The sequence below is a fragment of the Lutra lutra genome, chromosome 5 (assembly GCF_902655055.1).
Source record: "Lutra lutra chromosome 5, mLutLut1.2, whole genome shotgun sequence".
Taxonomy (NCBI): domain Eukaryota; kingdom Metazoa; phylum Chordata; class Mammalia; order Carnivora; family Mustelidae; genus Lutra; species Lutra lutra.
In genome coordinates, this window is record NC_062282.1 from 61648546 (window position 1) to 61666742 (window position 18197).

Here is an 18197-nt window from a genome sequence, read left to right on the forward strand (position 1 = left end):
GGGTCTGTCTACTATTGAAGGCTTGAGGCTCTGTTCTGTGTTCTTAGGCTGGAGGTTCTCCTATTTTTCTGTATCCAAAATACTTGTATTCTACAAACTCCCTGAATTTTGTGAGTGTAAGTTGGAGAAAAGTGGAAAATAAATATCAGTTTGCTGTGGTGTATATTACTTTCACACTTCAAAAAGATAGGAGAAATCTAAAACATTTACATACTCTGTCCCAAAGTTCTAGGTAGGTGTTCAGTCAGAAAGCAAAAAAAATTAACTGCCCTGTGGAGTATACATCCCATTGCACTAGCAGTCAATATACATTCTCAGCTCTCTTTAAGATTTTCAGTTCTGCATAAGAAAAGGGGGTTAACAGATGAGAATCTACTCAGAAAATTGTAAGTTACTAGCTGACAACTGGGAATTGGATGTAGCACACAGCCATCCATCCCAAGCTACAGTTGCCCAGACTGGTGGTCATGGCCTTGGCCTCCAAACTGCCACAGTTGGACCTTTCAAATTCATTCTTCACTTTAGCACCTGTGATAAGCTTTTGAAAACAAATTCATTTTCACCATGAGCTTCAAAGCCTTTGACACTGATTGCCAAAAAATTAGTATATCCATGCTGTTGAGTACTACTTGGTAATAAACTGATAAAAGCAACAATGAGGGTGACTCTCAAAAACATACTGAACAAAAGAAGCTGGCCACAAAATAGCACATAATACAGGGTTCAATTTATGTTGTAGTAGCATCTAGTGCCAACAAATGTTAATTTGGGACCAGCAATGGGTATGGGGAGGATGCCTTAGGTGTTTATACATAGATCTGTGTTAAACTCTGAGCACACTTGAAACAGATGGACTTAAGAATTGTACATAAAATAGTGCCTTTGAAAAGATACTGGCTAGGGGCGCCTTGGCGTTGGTGGCTTCGGTGAGGAAAAGTGAGAGTTCCAACTTTCCTCTTGGCCTGAGAGGTTTTTGGCGCAGAGCGTCGTCATGTCAAAAAAAGCAGCCGGTGGGGGCGCCTGGGTGGCTCAGTGGGTTAAGCCGCTGCCTTCGGCTCAGGTCATGATCTCGGAGTCCTGGGATCGAGCCCCGCATCGGGCTCTCTGCTCTCTCGGGGAGCCTGCTTCCTCCTCTCTCTCTGCCTGCCTCTCTGCCTGCTTGTGATCTCTCTGTCAAATAAAAAAAAAAAAAAAAAAAAAAGCAGCCGGTGGATTTGGGTCTCTTAGAGGAGGACGACGAGTTCGAGGAGTTCCCTGCCGAAGATTGGGCTGGTTTAGATGAAGATGAAGACGCACATGTCTGGGAGGATAATTGGGATGATGACAATGTAGAGGATGACTTCTCCAATCAGTTACGAGCTGAACTAGAGAAACATGGTTATAAGATGGAGACCTCTTAGCATCCAGAAGAAGTGTTGAAGCAACCTAAACTTGAACTGTACTAAATTCTAAGTCAGAGAACCCAGGATGGGACACCTAAAAAAAAAAAAAAGTTTATTTCATTACCTGCTGGGATTTATTTTTGTTTTTGTAACACACACAAAAAATAAATGTTTTGATCTAAAAAAAAAAAAAAAGATACTGGCTACCTGTTGGCCTCTGAGAACCTATGAGGTAGGATCAAGCATTTGCTTATTTTTACCCTGAACTTCTGCCATTCACCCCTGGCTAATCATGCCTGTTACCTAGTTTGTTTCTACTTGTAGGCACTTGATGTCTTTTGCTTGGAATATTCCTTTGCATGGCTAGCTCTCCTCACCTCTGCAGCTTAGCCCAAGTATTACTAGAGGCTTTCTCTGTCCCATTGGTTTTCTTCAAAGCACCGATAAGCTAGAATTTCTCTTGACTTCCGTTACTTCTCATTTTCCGTAAAAGTGAAGTGGCTTTTTTAGAAGAGGAAGTCTGTCTTCACCCATGGCCTGACAGTAGGTTCAATAAATCATGATTGGATGAATTGATGAGAAGTGACTACCAAATCAGTGCTACATACTAAGTTAATACGAATGTGTCAAGTTAATATAGGAAAACTTCATATGAAAATCATGTATATAGTTAAGTAGATATGTGAAAACTAGATTAGAGATGTAAGTGGTAAAAAAATGTGGTTAAATGACGAGCTGGAGTCAAAAGACATCCTGGTTGGATGCCTCTTCAACTGTAAGTTGAGAATGATACTCCCTACTTCGTGAAGTCATGAAGAAAGTGAAAATCTGAGAAACCTAATTATAATTATTAATAATGGCTAAAACCTTTGGAGCTTTTCTTATGTGCCAGACTCTGAATGACCTCATTCAGTAACTGAAAACAACTCTCGAGTTGTTACTGTTCTTAGCCATGGTTTGTAGATGAGGAAGCAGAGTCTCAGACGTTACTTGTTGGAATTTATAAGTAAATGTTGGAGGAGATATTCAAATCGAGGATTTCTGACTCTTGAGTTCATGCTCTTACTCAGAACTGTTCTCTTGACTGGACTTTTTTGGTCAGTCTTTATTTGGGTGATAGAAATAGTAATAGATAGTAGATAGATATAGTATATCTATCTATATCTATATAGATATAGTATATATCTATATAGATATAGTATATAGATAGTAATAGAAAGTAATAATGGTATGATAAGCAAGACCAATCCTGGCAATGAGAATGTCTGTTCAGCTCAGCCCTCCACAGGAGCCTTCCCTGTCACCCAGCACTTAGTTTTCAAAAGGTTTTCTGCTCTTGTGTCTAATGCTGAAACAGAGACAACCTGTTTCAGAGCCTCAAGTGTGAATGGGAACTTAACAAGAGCTTGCAGAGAGGGCTGGTACACGAACAGTCATTTCCTGTTCGACAGCAGCTACCCCAGTTTATGCTCTAGTACAGTGGGGTTATCAACCACTGCCAGCGACACCAGGTTTTTAACCGAATAGTATGGATTCCTGAATTTTGTTATTTGAGTTTGTTTCCCACTATGACCTCTCCCTCAGCGTCAAGGCCAAAGGACAGCCTGACTGTCAGCAGTTCTAGAGAGGAAGCAGTTGCATATGACGACACCTACATTTTGAAGTTGGGAGTGTTGCCCCTGAAGCGGGGAGAGGCGGGGAGAAGAGATATCCTTATTGGAGTCGTGGTTAAAGGAACTAGATGCAAACGGAAACAAGTCTCAGCCAGGTGGCCCATGGAGGACCTGGAGTGGTCGCTGACCAGAGTCCTGCTGGTAGCTCCCTGCTAGTCCTCCCGGGCAGGGGTTGCAGCGACGCCTCGGGGCCGCTAGGTGGCAGCCGCGCGTTTCCAAAGCTGGCTCGCCTACCAGAGCCCAGCTGGGAGCCCTGAGAACAGACCCGAAAGCTCCGGAGGGGCGGGTGAGGGGTAGAGAAGTCCTGGAGACCCCCTCCCCCGCAGCGGCAAGGACGGAGAGATCAGACGGGGTCTCAGAGTGCTAGCCGTCCGAGAGGGCATCTGGGACACGCGACGGTCCTGCGCGGACTCACCGAGCGGACGAAAGCGAACCCCCTTAAACGGAGCCGCCCCGGGGGCTGGGCCTGACCCGCCCCCTCCCGGCTCCCCACTCAAGCGCTAGTGGGTGTGAGTGAGTGCTAGTAGCGAATGTGGGTGAGTGAGGACGCTCCTCACCTAACTGCATTCTTGGGGACCGCCGCCTTCCCAATACGGGCAGTATTTGCGCCGCCGCGGCGCGGGTCATTGCGCCTGGGCGCAGAGCTCCGACGGCTTCCAGCGCTCACCAGCTCCAGCCTCGCAGGCTCTGCCCTTTCGGAGCTGCCGGTCCCGTCTCCGAGAGTCAGAGCACCTCCCTCCAACTCGGAGCCGCCAGGAGGAGGAGGAGGCGGTGGAGAGGCCGCGGCAGGCAGGCAAGCAGGCTGGGCCGCCTTTGATGTGGGCGCGGCGCACCCAGCAGAGCTGAGCGGCCCGTCCGGCCGCGCCCCGAGGGGGGAGCCCCCAGGCCCCGCATCCTCATTGTGCCGACTCGGGCCCGGGCCCGCCCCCGGCCCCCCGCCCCCTCGCCGCCCGCGCGTAGAAAACGCCCCGGCCGCCGCCAGTGGTGGGAGGCGGCGATGCACACCGCCGGAGAGACGCGGAGGAGGAGACATGAGCCGGCAGGCGCCCAGACGGTGCGGCCGTGACGCGTTCCTGCTGCAGCCGCGCGCCCCGGCAGTGGAGCGCTGACCTCTGGCCCCGCACAGCCCCGCGCCCGGCCGGAGATCGCGTCCCAGCTTCCAGCCCCGCCGCGCATGCTGCCCCCGGAGTGAACCAAGCAGCCAGCCTCCCGTGGATGCCCGGACGGACGGCCGGCCAGCAGTGAGCAAGCTTCCCCGCACCAGTCGGGCGCCTCCTGCACAGCGGCGGCCACCCCGTAGCCCCCGCGCCAGCCCGGAGGGCGCAGCGCTCGGGAGGAGCCGCGCGGGGCGCTGATGCCGCAGGGCGCGCCGCGGAGCGCCCCGGAGCAGCAGAGTCTGCAGCAGCAGCAGCCGGCGAGGAGAGAGCAGCAGCAGCGGCGGCGGCGGCGGCGGCGGCGGCGGAGGCGCCCGGTCCCGGCCGCGCGAAGCGGACATGTGCAGGCTGGGCTAGGAGCCGCCGCCTCCCCCCCGCCCAGCGATGTATTCAGCGCCCTCCGCCTGCACTTGCCTGTAAGCGCCCGCGCGCGGGGCTGCCTACCCTGCCTGGCCGTCTGTCCGTGTGCCTGTGACTCTGTCGCCCGCCCGGCCGTTCGTCTGACTTTCCGACTGCGTATCCGTCTGTCTGTCCGCGCGCTCCCCTCCCTCAAGTCCCACTGACCACCTCTCCATCTCTCTCCCGCAGGTGTTTACACTTCCTACTGCTGTGCTTCCAGGTACAGGTACGTAGGATCCTGACTCTGACCTCCCCCTGCCCCTACCTCGAGGTACAGGCCGAACCCCCTCCCCTGGGCCGCGCCCCCTCCTTGTGCCCCACCCCTACTGGGCGCCGAGCCCAGTGCACCTGTTCCCAGGGCGCCAAAGGGCGGCTCCGCGCGCGCCCAGTGCCGGCGGGGGACCAGCCAAGGGCAAGGGGCTCTGCTGCAGGGCTCAGACTGGCGCGGCCCCAGTTGGCCTCGGCTGGGAGGAGATCCCCGGAGCCAGCGGACTCAGCCGCTGCAGTGTGCCCCGCTCCAAACCCCCTGCCCACAACCGGGGAGGAGTTGGGACCTGGGGATTTTTTCTGCCAACCGTCCCTTAATATCTCCGCTCGCTCTTCCAAACAAAAAGGCTCCTTTGAGCCGAATGGATTTTTGAGTCCAGGGAGAAAGCTTCAGTTGTAAATTACTCTGTGGTTTCAAAGGCGTTTGCAGGGAGGAGAGGGAGAGAGAGGGAGGGAGGGAGAGAGACAGGTCTAGGAGAGACTCGGTGAAAGGTAGCAGAGACGGGCGCTCAGGCTGCGAGGCCATTGCCCTTGAAGCCGCTCCGGAATGGGCCACGCTCCGCACACCCTCACCCAAGGTGGCGCAGCCCTGGGCTGGTTCCTCGCTTTGCTCCCCGCTCGCTCGCTCTCTGTGAATCAGAAGAGGGCTTGGCGCTCAGCCTGGAAAGCACTTGCTAAAATCTGATCTGTTACTTCAGCAGCTTTCAGACTCGGGAAGGTCTTGGCACGCAGACAGTTGGAACGCTCTGGCTTCCAAAGCCGTGGAAATGAAGGAAAGGGGGGGGGGGCGCAGAGAAAGAGAAGAGGGAAAGAGGGAGCGACTTCAGCCCCGATTAGAACCAGACCAGGGCTGCCTCAGCATGGTTTGGGGGGGGCAAAGAAAAGGGGAATAGGAAGTGCAGCTGCCCTAGCCCCCCACCCACCTAGAACTGCAAGGGAGGGACCTTAGGAGGAGCTGGATTGGGGTCAAAAGAGATTATCTGCCCCTTCCCCTCTGGGTTGAAGGCAGGTGTCCTCACAGGGTTAGAGAGAATGCTTAGGTTTTAGCCTTTTGGGTTCCAGAGGTGCCCCAGAAGAAACTTGAGCAGGGAAAATGGTGGCTCTCCCAGCTTTATGGCATAAGGAATGGTGTGTGTGTTGAGTGCTTTTGAGACCCAGTAGCCTCTTTCAGTGCTTGGTGTGGAGGTGGGTCTGCTTACCTCCCCTTGCACTCCTGTGAGAGGATCCTTACCATCAGGATGGACATTGGGCTGGGGGAAGCTAGTTGGGGCTGGGAGCTGTGAGGATGGCTGGCTGGCTGTCTGGCTGGCTGGATGGATGGACGGACAGACGGACTGATGGGTTCTTTCCCCCAGCCTGGGCAGGCTGTGGTCCCCAGTGACTCCTTGAATCAATATAACTGGAGTCAGTAACTTAAAACTGGCTGTTTGCCAAAGCAGATGTGACCCTGTGGTGGCGGGGGCAGGGGTGGGAATGGCTGGTGTCAAAGAGAGAGGCCAGTGCCAGGCATGACCTGCCTGATTTGCAGCTGAGTCCCCAAGCAGAGGGCAGGCCCCAGGGTCATTCCAGGGGATCTGCTTGTCTGCCTTGTCTGCCGTGGGTGAGCCCTCTTCTCCTGCATGTTGCTTCTGGGGATGGGGGAATGCTGCAGTGGCCATGGGGGTAGAGAGAGGTCTCTGCACTCCTGCTGCCTGCTGCCTCTCTGTCCTTAAAGCCAGGGAAGCACAAGGGAGGGAACCTGAACTCTGCATCCCACCTCGACCTCCTGGCCTACAGCTAGAGCCAGCCTCTCAGGAAAGAGCTGGGTGGTCCATCTGGGTTAGGACTTCAAGCAGGTGATGGAGCCTCCTCTCCCCCCTCTCTCACCTCTTCTTTTCTTTTCAGACTTTCCTCATCCAAACTCCCGTAAGACTGATGAATTTAACCCATGGTCCAAGCGCCCATAGAATCTCTAAGGATGGGATTCTGGAGGAGGCAGGCCCCTGATATGTCGCATCAAAATGGCGCCCAAATGTGCCCGTGTTTTGGAGAGGGCTCTCAGCTCCCCACAGATTTTCAAAAGCATCTACGATTCCTAAAAGATAAAGAAAGGGCAGGCTCATGTCCCCATTCATGGTCTAAGAACAAAGGTGTAGTGGCCATTGGAGGTAGAGATAAGGAGTGGGGGGTGGGCTTCAAGTGTTCGTAGCTGGGAGTGTGAAGCCTGCTCCCTGCTGAGGCGGGCACTGGGCAGGCAGAGGGGAGAGCAGCTACTTCCCTGGTGGGGTACACTTAGAGAGGGGGACAGGAGCTCCCTCGGTGATCAGGGGCTGGGAAAGGCCTCCTTGCGTGGTGGGAAGGGCTCAGAGTTTTGCAGCCTGGTGGTCTGGGCCTGAGCCCCAGACTCATCTTTCCTCAGCTGTAGACCTCTGTAAGTCTGAGCTCATCATTTGTGAGTGGGTGGACTTGAGGCTGAAGCGATACATGACAGGTACGGAAGAAGGTGCGGAGAATCTCATCCACCCAGGAGCGAATGTTGTTCTGCTGGGAAATGGATATATCTATGCCCTTCCCATCCGCACCTCCCTGGTTTGGGGGACTGCTCCAGTCTTAGCAATAGAGTTTCTGGGCTCTTCTTTTCTCCCCATCCATCAGCCATCAGGCCCAGAATGGGCCCCCACCTCCAGACGCATTTTCGAGAGAACACAACAGTCAATGCCAGACACTGCCTTCTCCCTCAGTCCCCCATGGGGTGAGCCCTGCCCCCCCCAGCCCCTGCTGGCCACCCCAGGAAGCAGGAAGCTGGGAATTTAATAAAATCCCTTCTCCACACGACTTGGGACACCGCGGATAGCTCAAATCGGAAGAATTTTAAAAATTTCCGAGGGGAGCAGGCGGCGTGACCAGTAAATTGCTTTTCTGCACTTGGCTGAGCGCTGACAATGACACCGGGCTGGGCCTTTCACGCAGCTTGGCCGGCACCTGCCTGACATTGTTCCTACCGCTAGGCTCGGCTAGGTCCTGGCCTTCCCCAGATAGGCCAGGCTTGAGGCGGGCCAGGGAAGGGGGGCTTCCGCCACCCACCCGCTGTCACTCCCACAGCACCGTTCCTCTCTTACCGCCTGGTTTGTTCAAGTTTTGAAGTTTCCTTCCACACCCCCTCTGGACCTGACCAGCCCCTACACCTGACTTCCTCTGGGAGGTTTAGAACCCTTCTTCTAGCTGGCTAGAATAGGAAAGCCAGAGACAGAGTCCTTTGGGACATGAGGAGGATGGGGAACTGTCCTGTTGAGTAGCACTTTTAGCTTCTTAGGGCGGTGACATCATCCATCCATGTCCAGTCAGGTGTTTGTTCAAAACTCTGCTTCTTGCTGAATCTGAGAACATGTCTGGTCAGTTCCTGGCCTCAAGATGCTCCCATTCTAAGGGGGGCAGGGGTGGGCTGTGATCCTGCCTCCTGAGAAGTACAGTGGGGCAGGCATATCCTGTTCTGTCCAACCAAGCAAGACTCCAAGGCTCTTGAATCCAGAAGCTTGTTTCCTTCTTCCTGTCATTTTTCCTCCTGAAGTAGGTGGGGTAATATTCCTCCTTCACCGTTGGAGAGACTGAGGCCCGGAGTGGGGAAGGGATTTGTTCAAGGCTAACGCTAAGACTCAAGACTCTGGATTCAAGGTCTTGTATTCTTTCCATGACACCAGACAGACTTCTTCAGAAAGAATACCGGTGGGGCAATGGGAGTTCCAAGGGGCGTGCTAGGGGTTCTCAGTGAGATCTTCCCCTTGGGTTCTTGCCCGTAGGGTCTCCACGGTACAGATGATCAGAACTGAGATAGGTGTCTCTGACAGAGGGCACCTGACTTGGAGTCTGCAGGCCCTGGTTTTCGTAGAATGTTCTGGACTGAAAGGGTCCCAGAGCCATAGGTGGGTGTTTAGGAGGGCAGGGCTTGGGGGATTCTGTACTCCCCTCCCAGCTTCATTCCCAGCAGGGAAGGGAAGGGGACACTCTACCAGCATTCCTGTAGCCCAGTAGCGTCACCCGCTCTGAGATAAGGAGGTAGATTGTTTAAATATCTTGTGGTTGTGTCTGCCAGTGTCAGCAGGCGTGGGAGAGCTCTGAGGTCACATTGGGCCCCCAAAGGGAGATGGAAGGTGACAGGGAGGAGACTTCCTAGCCTCAGCAGGACCTTCTGGCTCCAACGTGGTCTTCTAGTAGGAGACGTGTAGGTGTGGGAAATCAGGGTGCAGACCCATCAGGCTGACAGCGATACTTAGAGCCACCACCAGGCACACTGTCCTTGCCATGGGGCAGGCAGGCACTTCCTCACATCATGGAGGCTCAGCCTCACAACCAGCCTGCGATGAGGGAATTCTGCAGAAAAGAAGGTGAGGCTCAGAGGCATGACATAACCGGCCTCTGGCCACACAGCATGAGAGATGCAGAGCTGGCCTCCACTCTGGGTCACCCGGCTCCAGGCCCCAGGTTTATGAAACAGCAGTATGAGGGTTCTGTATGAGGGTTCTGGCAGGTCCCAGCCTTGTTCCAGTGGTCACCCTGACTTACCTTTGCTGTATGACCTTGAGCAAGTTACTTATCCTCTCTGGTCTCAGCTTCTGCATGTGTAAAATGGAAAGAAAACTACCAACAGAATGATCCCTGCTCCGTAAAGGTGGAGAGCAAGGGTCAGCACACCAGCCCCTGGGTCTCTTGTTTGGGGAAGCCTCCCTTGCCCCCATGCCCATGTCAGTGTGGCGAGCTCCCCTTCCCGAGGGTCCCATCACCTCCTGGTGACAACGACAGGGGAGATGTGGATGGGTTCCTCTCTGGGGGCAGCAGCTCTCTTCCACCTCTGTGTGCCCCACTTTTTTTTTTTTTTCTGGGTCATGTTGCTGACCACTCACAAGGACTGTGGCCAAACACTCAGGGATAGGGCAGTGCCAAGGGCCTTGCCAGGCTGCCCTGGGCTTGGGGAGAGCTGCCACACCTCAGAGGGGGCTGAAACCTGTCGTCTCCACTTTGGGCCTGAGGATGGGGACTTGTTCTGGAACATCAGTGGGTAAATTGGCCCCTCAGGCTTTAATCAGGTTGCCGGTAGGGGCTAGGAGATGTTTGGAGATTATTGCTCTCATATCTAAATGGCACAATGCTCACAGGTCACTTAAACCACTCCTGTGCCAAAAATGGGGCCGAGGACAAGCCTCCCGTGGGCCACTGAGCAGAAACACTCTCAAGACCCTTGGGGTTAAGTCCTGGCTTTGTCACTGGCTCATGGGGTGACCTCCCTCTCTGGGCCTCAGTTTACACAGCTGGGTATCAGTGAGGTGAGCTAGCCGACTTCTGTGGAGCTTGAATGCATGGGCTTTGGTGTAGGAGGGACCTAGTTTAGAATCGTGTCTGTGCTGCTGGGCAAATTTCTTAACGTCAACCCTTCGCAGTTTTCGCCTTTTCCCACCTGTAAAGTGGGGTGACAAGAGGGACCCGCTTCTTAAGAGTCACTGTGGGAGCTGAGATGACACACACAGGGTGGCTGGCACAGTGGCTGGCACTCTGGCAGTATCTGACAGTAGCTATTGGGTCATTTTCCTGCTCTGTGTGAGTGTCAGGTGTGTACCGTTCTGCTGGGCACTGAGCAAGGCTGGGAAGGACATACTCCTTGCATCAGTGGCCTCAGGGCTCCTCTTGCCTAGGTTGAGAGCCCAGCCCTTGGACTTAAGTCTGCACCTGAGCCTCACTGCACCCCCTCCTAGACTGTGTAGCCTTGGGCAAGATTCTTAACCTCTCTGAGTCTCTGGTTCCTCATCACATGGGCAATAGGGATGATAGTACCACTCCCAGGAGTGTTGGAAGGTATAATCAAAGTCATGTCTTGGGCCAGGTATGCAGTAGGTACTCATTTATGATGCTGCTCCTCATTAGCCATCAGCCTACATTCATGGGACACTTGCTGCATGGGTGGCCTTGGACTGCGTTTTGGAGGGGATGCCAAGAAGGCATCCATTCAGCTTTTCCCTCAAAATGTTCCCTGTGAAGAGATGACTGACACTTTGGGCAGCTTTATTTGCCCCCCCCCCATTCTACCTCTGCCTTGGACCCCTTTGTACTCTGTCACTGTCGCATGACCCAGCGTTTTCCATGGGGCTCACGGGGATGCACAGGAGCTCAGGCTTGGGGTCCAGCTCACCAGATCACACCCTGCCTGGGCCACTTCATAGTCTCATGACTGAGCAAATTGCTTGGCTTCTCTGTGGCTCATTTTTCATGTGGGCATTAGGGTAGAACCTCCCTCTTGGGGTTGCTGTTGGGGTGAATTGTGGCTACCCCAGGGGAAGTACTTGGCACAGCACTTGGATCATTATAAGTGTTAAGTAAATGTGAGCTTCAGTTAGGCATTTGACTTTGGTGTGTCTGGAGGCCTGTTTGTCTACCAGCTCGTAATTCCTGGAAGTCAGGGGAGGCTGGACCCATCCCGAGGGCCCCACAGCATCTGGCACAGACCTGGTGAGCAGGCTGAGTGTTGAGTCAGTGATTTGAAGGAGCCACAGCTTCTCTGGGGCCAGGCACCTGCATTCGGCCTCTTCTGGCACCAGCCATGGGCCGAGGGAGCTCAGGACCTATCCCAGCCCTTGGGGACTTGAGAGAAATCTGAGGGATCTGTGCAGGGGGACAGGGGCTCAGGGTGCCATGGGTACTTAGGAGAAGGGCCATGAAACCCGACGGGGGGCTGGAGGATCTGACCAAGGAAGATGCCCCATTTGAATCTCAGATTAGGAACAAGTTGGGCGAGGACACTGTGAACCTGCATGTATGTGTGTGTGCGCGTGTCCATGTGCATGTATGTGTGTATATGTGAGCGCGCATGCATGCATGTGCGTGTGTGTGCACGTGTGTGAGTGTGTGTATGGAAAAGCCATTGCAGGCAATGGGACATCTCTCCATGGAAGCAGGGAACAGCCCGATGTGCTCAGGGGACTCTGAGCCAGTTAGAGCATCAAGTTTAGGAATAGGGGTGATGTGAAAGGCCAATCATAGGCATTGAATGCTGGAATAAAGGGCTCATTTCTGATCTTGTAGGCATGCTGGACCACTCCCCACTCACCTGCATTAAGGGATTTGAAGAGATTGGCAGGAAGGGGAAAAGAAGGGAGCTTGAGTCTTTAGGGTTCCTGCCTCCTTCCTCAAGCTGGCTTCAGGCTTGACTGCCAGGGGTACCCGTATTGACGATCTGTACAGAGAAGGCTGATGTGTTGGGAGAGGGGTTTCTAGTCAGCCCCTTGGGTGGCAGCACCTCCCTCCCATGCTGATGCCTCAGCCCTGCCAATCAATACATTGATAGCCCTGGGAGCTTAATGGACAGGCTTGGGGGTGGGGAAGGGCCCTTTGCAACGTCACTGTTCTGGCTGGGTTGGGTGTGGGGACGATGACAGGAGAGAGGGGAGAAGCCTGGGGCTGAGGGGTGAATGGGAATGTGAATCTGAGCCAAACTCAGATCCAGGGGTGGGCTTGGCCTTCCCCCTTTCCTTTCTGTCCACAGATGCCAGCTGGGGGAAATTCATGGGCTCTAGAGCCAGAGATGGGTTCAGATCTTGGCTCGGTTGCTTTGTGTACAACATCGTGGGTAAGCCGCTTGGCCTCTCTGTGTCTCCCTTTGTCGTAGGGTTGGCAATCATCCTGACCTGCCCAGGTTGTGTGAGGAGAACAGAGACCATGTCTGCCATGTGCTTAGCTCAGGCCTGGCGCAAAGAAAGTGGCCAGCAAGTGGGAGGCAGTGTGGGTCTCACCCTCTCAGATAATAATCCCCAGTGCACTGGGGCGGGCAGCAACTCCTGGGCCTGAGTCCAGACCTGCTCTCTAGGAAGAGTTTGAGGAGCTGCATTTTGGAGTGGAGAGTGGGGCTGACTCTACCAGCGACCACTCCTAAAGGGGTGAGTTGAGAATTTGGAGAAGCTCTGAAAGTCCTTGGCAGGGCCGGCCACACTGGTGCTGGAGAAGGAGGCAGGCGGTGGTGGAATGTGGCCGGAAGTCTGTGGGCTGCCCCTCCGGGGACTGAGGAGACCCTCCCTTTCTGGGCAGGCTGCCTGGAGACAGGGGCATGGATTATAGGAGGCCTCAAGGCTGGGGACCTGGGCGGGCGGGGGCAGTGTGACCCCGTCCTCCTCTGGAGTTAGGGGGAGTGAGCTCAAGGCCTTCAGCCCTTTCATGTTTAATTCCTGCTCCAGTCCCTGCCCCAACTGTGGCTTGTGGCCAGAACGCAGTTGCCATCCTGAACTGAGGGAAGGGAGGGGATGGAGAGAGGGGAGAATGAAGGCAGGCAAGGCTGAAGTGCTGGAATGCTTGCGCTCTAGGCTGACGGGGATTGGAATCTTGATTTCTTTGCTCACTGGCGTGTGCCTTTGGATGCACGAGGCCCCCTCTCCAAGCCTCAGTTTCCTCGTCTGTAAGATGGGGACTGTACTCAACGCACTCGCGGGGCCACTCTGGGAATTACACGAGGCCCCCTCTCCAAGCCTCAGTTTCCTCGTCTGTAAGATGGGGACTGTACTCAGCGCACCCGCGGGGCCACTCTGGGAATTACACGAGGCCCCCTCTCCAAGCCTCAGTTTCCTCGTCTGTAAGATGGGGACTGTACTCAGCGCACCCGCGGGGCCACTCTGGGAATTACACGAGGCCCCCTCTCCAAGCCTCAGTTTCCTCGTCTGTAAGATGGGGACTGTACTCAGCGCACCCGCGGGGCCACTCTGGGAATTACACGAGGCCCCCTCTCCAAGCCTCAGTTTCCTCGTCTGTAAGATGGGGACTGTACTCAGCGCACCCGCGGGGCCACTCTGGGAATTACACGAGGCCCCCTCTCCAAGCCTCAGTTTCCTCGTCTGTAAGATGGGGACTGTACTCAGCGCACCCGCGGGGCCACTCTGGGAATTACACGAGGCCCCCTCTCCAAGCCTCAGTTTCCTCGTCTGTAAGATGGGGACTGTACTCAGCGCACCCGCGGGGCCACTCTGGGAATTACACGAGGCCCCCTCTCCAAGCCTCAGTTTCCTCGTCTGTAAGATGGGGACTGTACTCAGCGCACCCGCGGGGCCACTCTGGGAATTACACGAGGCAGTTGACCTGAAGCAGTTCTTAGACTCAACGGCAGCGGCCGTTCAGAAAACAAAACACAAGAAAAGGAAAAAGAAAATAATTGTGGCTGTTGTTGCTAATACCATCTTTTTTCTCAGATAAATATGATATGTAGTTCCCATTCTGTCAGTGAGAAAACCAAGGGTTAGAGAAATCGGAGATTTGGGCTGGAGCCGGACGACCCCAGAGGCCAGTCAGTGCCGGTTATCTTGAACGTGTGTGGTGTGTGTGCTGAAATGAAGCCTGATGGGGAAGGGGCGGTGCAGCCCAGGAAGAACTAGGAGCCCCCAAACATGTCTTCAGAGCAGGGGTGTGTTGGGGAAACCGAAATCTACAGCCAGACAGAGCAGGGGTGGCTGATGATACCCCAGTAGGAGGGGACCTGGGTTGATGCCTGGGAGCGGGCGTTGAGATAGCCCCAATCTCTTTCCACCCCATGGAAGGTTCCCCCCAAGGTGCCTAAGGGCAGAGCCTCAGAAGGTAGGAGAGACCAGGGCGCCTGGGTGGCTCAGTGGGTTAAGCCGCTGCCTTCGGCTCAGGTCATGATCCCAGGCTCTTGGGATCGAGTCCCGCATCGGGCTCGCTGCTCAGCAGGAAGCCTGCTTCCCTTCCTCTCTCTCTGCCTGCCTCTCTGCCTACTTGTGATCTCTCTCCGTCAAATAAATAAATAAATCTTAAAAAAAAAAAAAAAAGAATTCTCAGATATTAAAAAAAAAAAAAAAAAAAAGAAGGTAGGAGAGACCAGATGGTGCAGGACCCCGAGTGGGCACCATGCTGCAGGCAGTGGGGAGCCAGGCTGAGTGGGCAGTCGGAATCGGCCTCATCCTGAGTGTTAGAGAGCCGTGCCCACAGCGGGAGACTGCAGGCCAGGACAATGGTGGGGGGCTCTGTCCCACAGGACCCTTTTCTGTGCCAGGGCCTGGGACCTTGACATATCTTGGGAAAGATTTGAAACTGTCAGGCCATTGCTGCCTCTGTGCCATTCCTGAATTGAGGAGTGAATATTTCCACCACAGCCCAAGCTCTCAGGGTAGGGAAGGGGCTGGTAGGGAAGGGTAATGGGGGGGGGTCTTAAGCTGCAGGGGGACCCCACTATGGGCCATCCTGCTGTGGGGAAAGCTGCTTTGACCCAAAAGAGAAGCTGGAGTGGAGGGAAGACAGAATCACAAAGGTGCCTTCCTCTGCCCAAGGACATGTCCTGGCTGTGCTCACCTGCTCACCTTGTGAGAGCCGCGTAGTCTCATTTTTTTCCCCACTGCAGCTTCTCAGCACCCCAGGTGACTGTGCCCCTGGAGGGGGCTGAGCCCGTGGACAGCAGCGTCGGCTCTTCTAGGAGGGCCTGGAAGACAGGTCCCCCTCAGGCCAAGTGACCTGCCCCTCAGTGAGCAGGAAAGCAGGAGGGAGATAATGTTCCCGAGGCAGACGCTAGAGCTCTGCTTGCCCATGTTCCAGCTCTGTAGCCCTGGAGAAGTGCCTCAAAGTTCCAGTCTACACAGTGAGCTCCGACGGACGCCCACCTCCTGGAGTGGCTAAGGAAGTAGCACGTCTAGGGGGCTTCTTAGCAGAGTACCTGGAACAGAGGGAAGCTCAGCAATTGAGAGCTTTCAGACGCCCCATTGCCATCCCTCTGTGGGGCACTCTGCTCGTCTGGGTAGTAAGTGCTGGGGCTGATTTTGGCCTGCAGGTTTCTCTCATCCTAGCCACAATCATTTAGCAAGCATTCAGCGGGTACTTCCTGAGGCCAGAACAGGAGACCCCAGGATGAGCCGGACAAGCTAAAGTCTGGGGCTGATAAGCCATTACAGTAATGTCCAGAGACCCTAACCCAGCTGGTGTGGAGGGGGGGAGATAGGGCAGGAAAGGGCTTCTGAAGGAGGTACCTGAGGGCAGGGGTCAGCGGGGCACAGGGGGCAGGGTGCCCTGGGCAGAGGACCTGACCTGTGCAAAGGCCCATGGCTCCCTAGAGGTCTTGCCCAGGAAGCCCAGGGGTCTCTGCCTTTTCAGAAGGAGGGACTCTGTTTATGTGTCAGAGGCCACCCCTGCCACCTCCCTTGGGAAGGATGCGACCACAGAATGTGGCTTAAATGGTGGAAGCTGGGCAAGATGGATTGTTCCCTCCACATCCTGGGGAAGGGCCACCAGATAGCCCCTGCTGACCCTGGGTCACCCGCACTGCCTCTGTCCAGTGGGCCAGGGAGAAAATCGTTAATGGGAGGCTGGCTTCTGGGGCAGGGCAGCTCCCCTTGGGGACCCAGAGTAAGGAGATTGGTTTGACCTCGGGTCGATAAGGTCTCCTGTGAGCAGGAGGAGAGTTGGAGGACAGGGAAGGAGGCTGGAGACCCGCCCTTAGGGGGAGGGGAAAAGGCAAGGCTCCCTCAGGAAGTCATTCTGGGGGAGGTCGAGGGCCATGGATGGGGGTTCTTCAGGACATGTGCCCACCAGGTGTGAACCTCCTGGGGTATGGAGTTCTTTCCTCCCTGAGCATCGGGATGTGAGAAGAGGTGGGTCCCCGGTGTCAGACTCTGGCTGTGAATTGGTGACAGGGGCTGGCCATTGAGAATAGTGGGAGTGAAGGCTGTGCACCCCTGGTGGGCCAGCTGCTAGGCCCCGCACCCCTGGCTGTGTGGCTCAAGGCAACCGACTTAACTTTTCCGAGCCTGGGTTCCTGCGTTTGTTAAGCAGAGGGGATAAGCCCTCCGCTGGTGCAGCATCAGAGGTGATAACGTCTTCCTGGCCTGTGACTGCGTGCAGAGGTGCCCCTTCTGCGGGATGGGAGTGTGATCTGCCTGTATTTCCAGACAGGCTCTGTCTGCGCGGCCTCACCTCTGAGAGGGCCCCCATGTGCTCTCTTAGTTATGCCTCCTGAGTACTCGCTCTGTGCTGGGCACTGTTGTAAGACTTTCTGTGTTTCGTCTGTGGAGCAGCCCGTGGGGTGGGTGCCATCATCACCCCCCTCATTTCCTAGGGAAGCTGAAGTCCAGAGGGGTTGGTAACTTGCCTCGGGACCCTTAACGAGGAAAAGGCACACCCTGGGTTCTGACTCTGGGACCTCCTCCCGATTGTGCAGCTGGGGCAAGCAAGGCCCAGCAAAATGGGGCTGGGAAAGGGGCTTTAGAGCCATAACTGGGGCTGATTCTGCCGTGGCTTGTTCTGGGACCTTGTCAATTTAGCTTTGAGGCCTCAGTTTTCTCATCTGCAATGTGGGATAATAGTTCCACCCCGAGGATGATAGTGGAGGGTCAATAATGTGGTCCAGCTGGAGTGCCTGGGGGGGGGCCCAGGCTAGCAACAGGGAACATGTGCATGTCAGCTTGAGGACAGAGACCCGGGGCTGGGCATGGGATGCGGCAATGAGGAGAACACGGTCCCTGCCCTCGGGAGCTCACGATTGATAGGTGAGACAGATGCTTGGGCAGCCCTGGTCCCAAGAGCTCTGTGACAGGCTGAGTTGGCCATGCTGTCATGGAAGTCGGGTCCTTCCTCCCCAGCATCATGTTGGACCTTGTGGGCACACAGAACAAACCAAGAACGCTGTCTGGGCTTCAAGAATTGTTCAGCTTTATGGTGAAGATGGGATGGAACAGGCATACATTTAGTAGGGCCTAGGAAAACCTAATTTAATAGTAAATGGAATGACAATGTTCTTTTGTCTATTCATTCATGCATTCAAGAAATGTTTGAGTTTCTTCTATGCTACATGCTGGGGTTATAGCAGCAAACAAGGAGACAGCCCCAGCTTTCATGGTACTGCCAATATAATGTTGGGGGGAGACAGACAAAAGCCAGATAAGTAAATGTTATGTTAGGTTGGTCAATGTTAGAAGGAAAAAAACAGCATGACAGAGAGATGGAGAATGGCAGAGGTAGAGCTGCTTCAGAAAAACAGCCGAAGAATGCCAGTCTCAAGGATGTGACATTGAGCAGAGATCCTAATGAAGTAAAGGAGCCAGAATGTAGAAATCTGGGAGAGACCACTCAAGCCAAGGGAAGAGCAAGTGCAAAGGCCCTGAGGCTGGTGTGTGTTTTGTGTTTGGAATGCTCGGTGACATAGTAAGACAGCCAGTATAAGCAGGGGTGAAGAGTTGTAAAGGGTGAAGAGGGGGCTCACCCTGAAGACCTTGAGGCGGTGGTGGGGACCTTTGTCTAAATGTGATGGGAAGCCCCAGAGAGTGTGGAGGGGGAGGGAGCATTACTCAAGGTAACTGGGTTTGGTGGAAGCCAGACGA

General features: G+C 54.7%; 2 protein-coding genes across 3 annotated transcripts in view; both read left to right on the forward strand.

Annotated features, from left to right (window-relative positions):
- The first annotated feature begins 901 nt into the window (after positions 1–901).
- On the forward strand, positions 902–1476 carry LOC125100241 (26S proteasome complex subunit SEM1-like). The gene is made up of 2 exons (XM_047730276.1): positions 902–996; positions 1193–1476. Exons 1-2 carry the CDS (start codon positions 992–994, stop codon positions 1398–1400), a joined length of 213 nt encoding a protein of 70 aa, XP_047586232.1. The 5' UTR covers positions 902–991; the 3' UTR covers positions 1401–1476.
- Positions 1477–4048: 2572 nt separating this feature from the next.
- Positions 4049–18197, forward strand: part of FGF18 (fibroblast growth factor 18) — a 34445-nt gene continuing 20296 nt past the window's right edge. Inside the window, exons 1-2 of one of the 2 annotated variants that reach the window (XM_047731385.1) lie at positions 4049–4625; positions 4798–4834. In XM_047731385.1, the coding sequence (XP_047587341.1) occupies positions 4594–4625; positions 4798–4834 (69 nt within the window). In that variant the 5' untranslated portion in view covers positions 4049–4593. The remainder of the gene's footprint in view (positions 4626–4797; positions 4835–18197) is intronic. The other variant, XM_047731386.1, reaches the window with a different exon arrangement.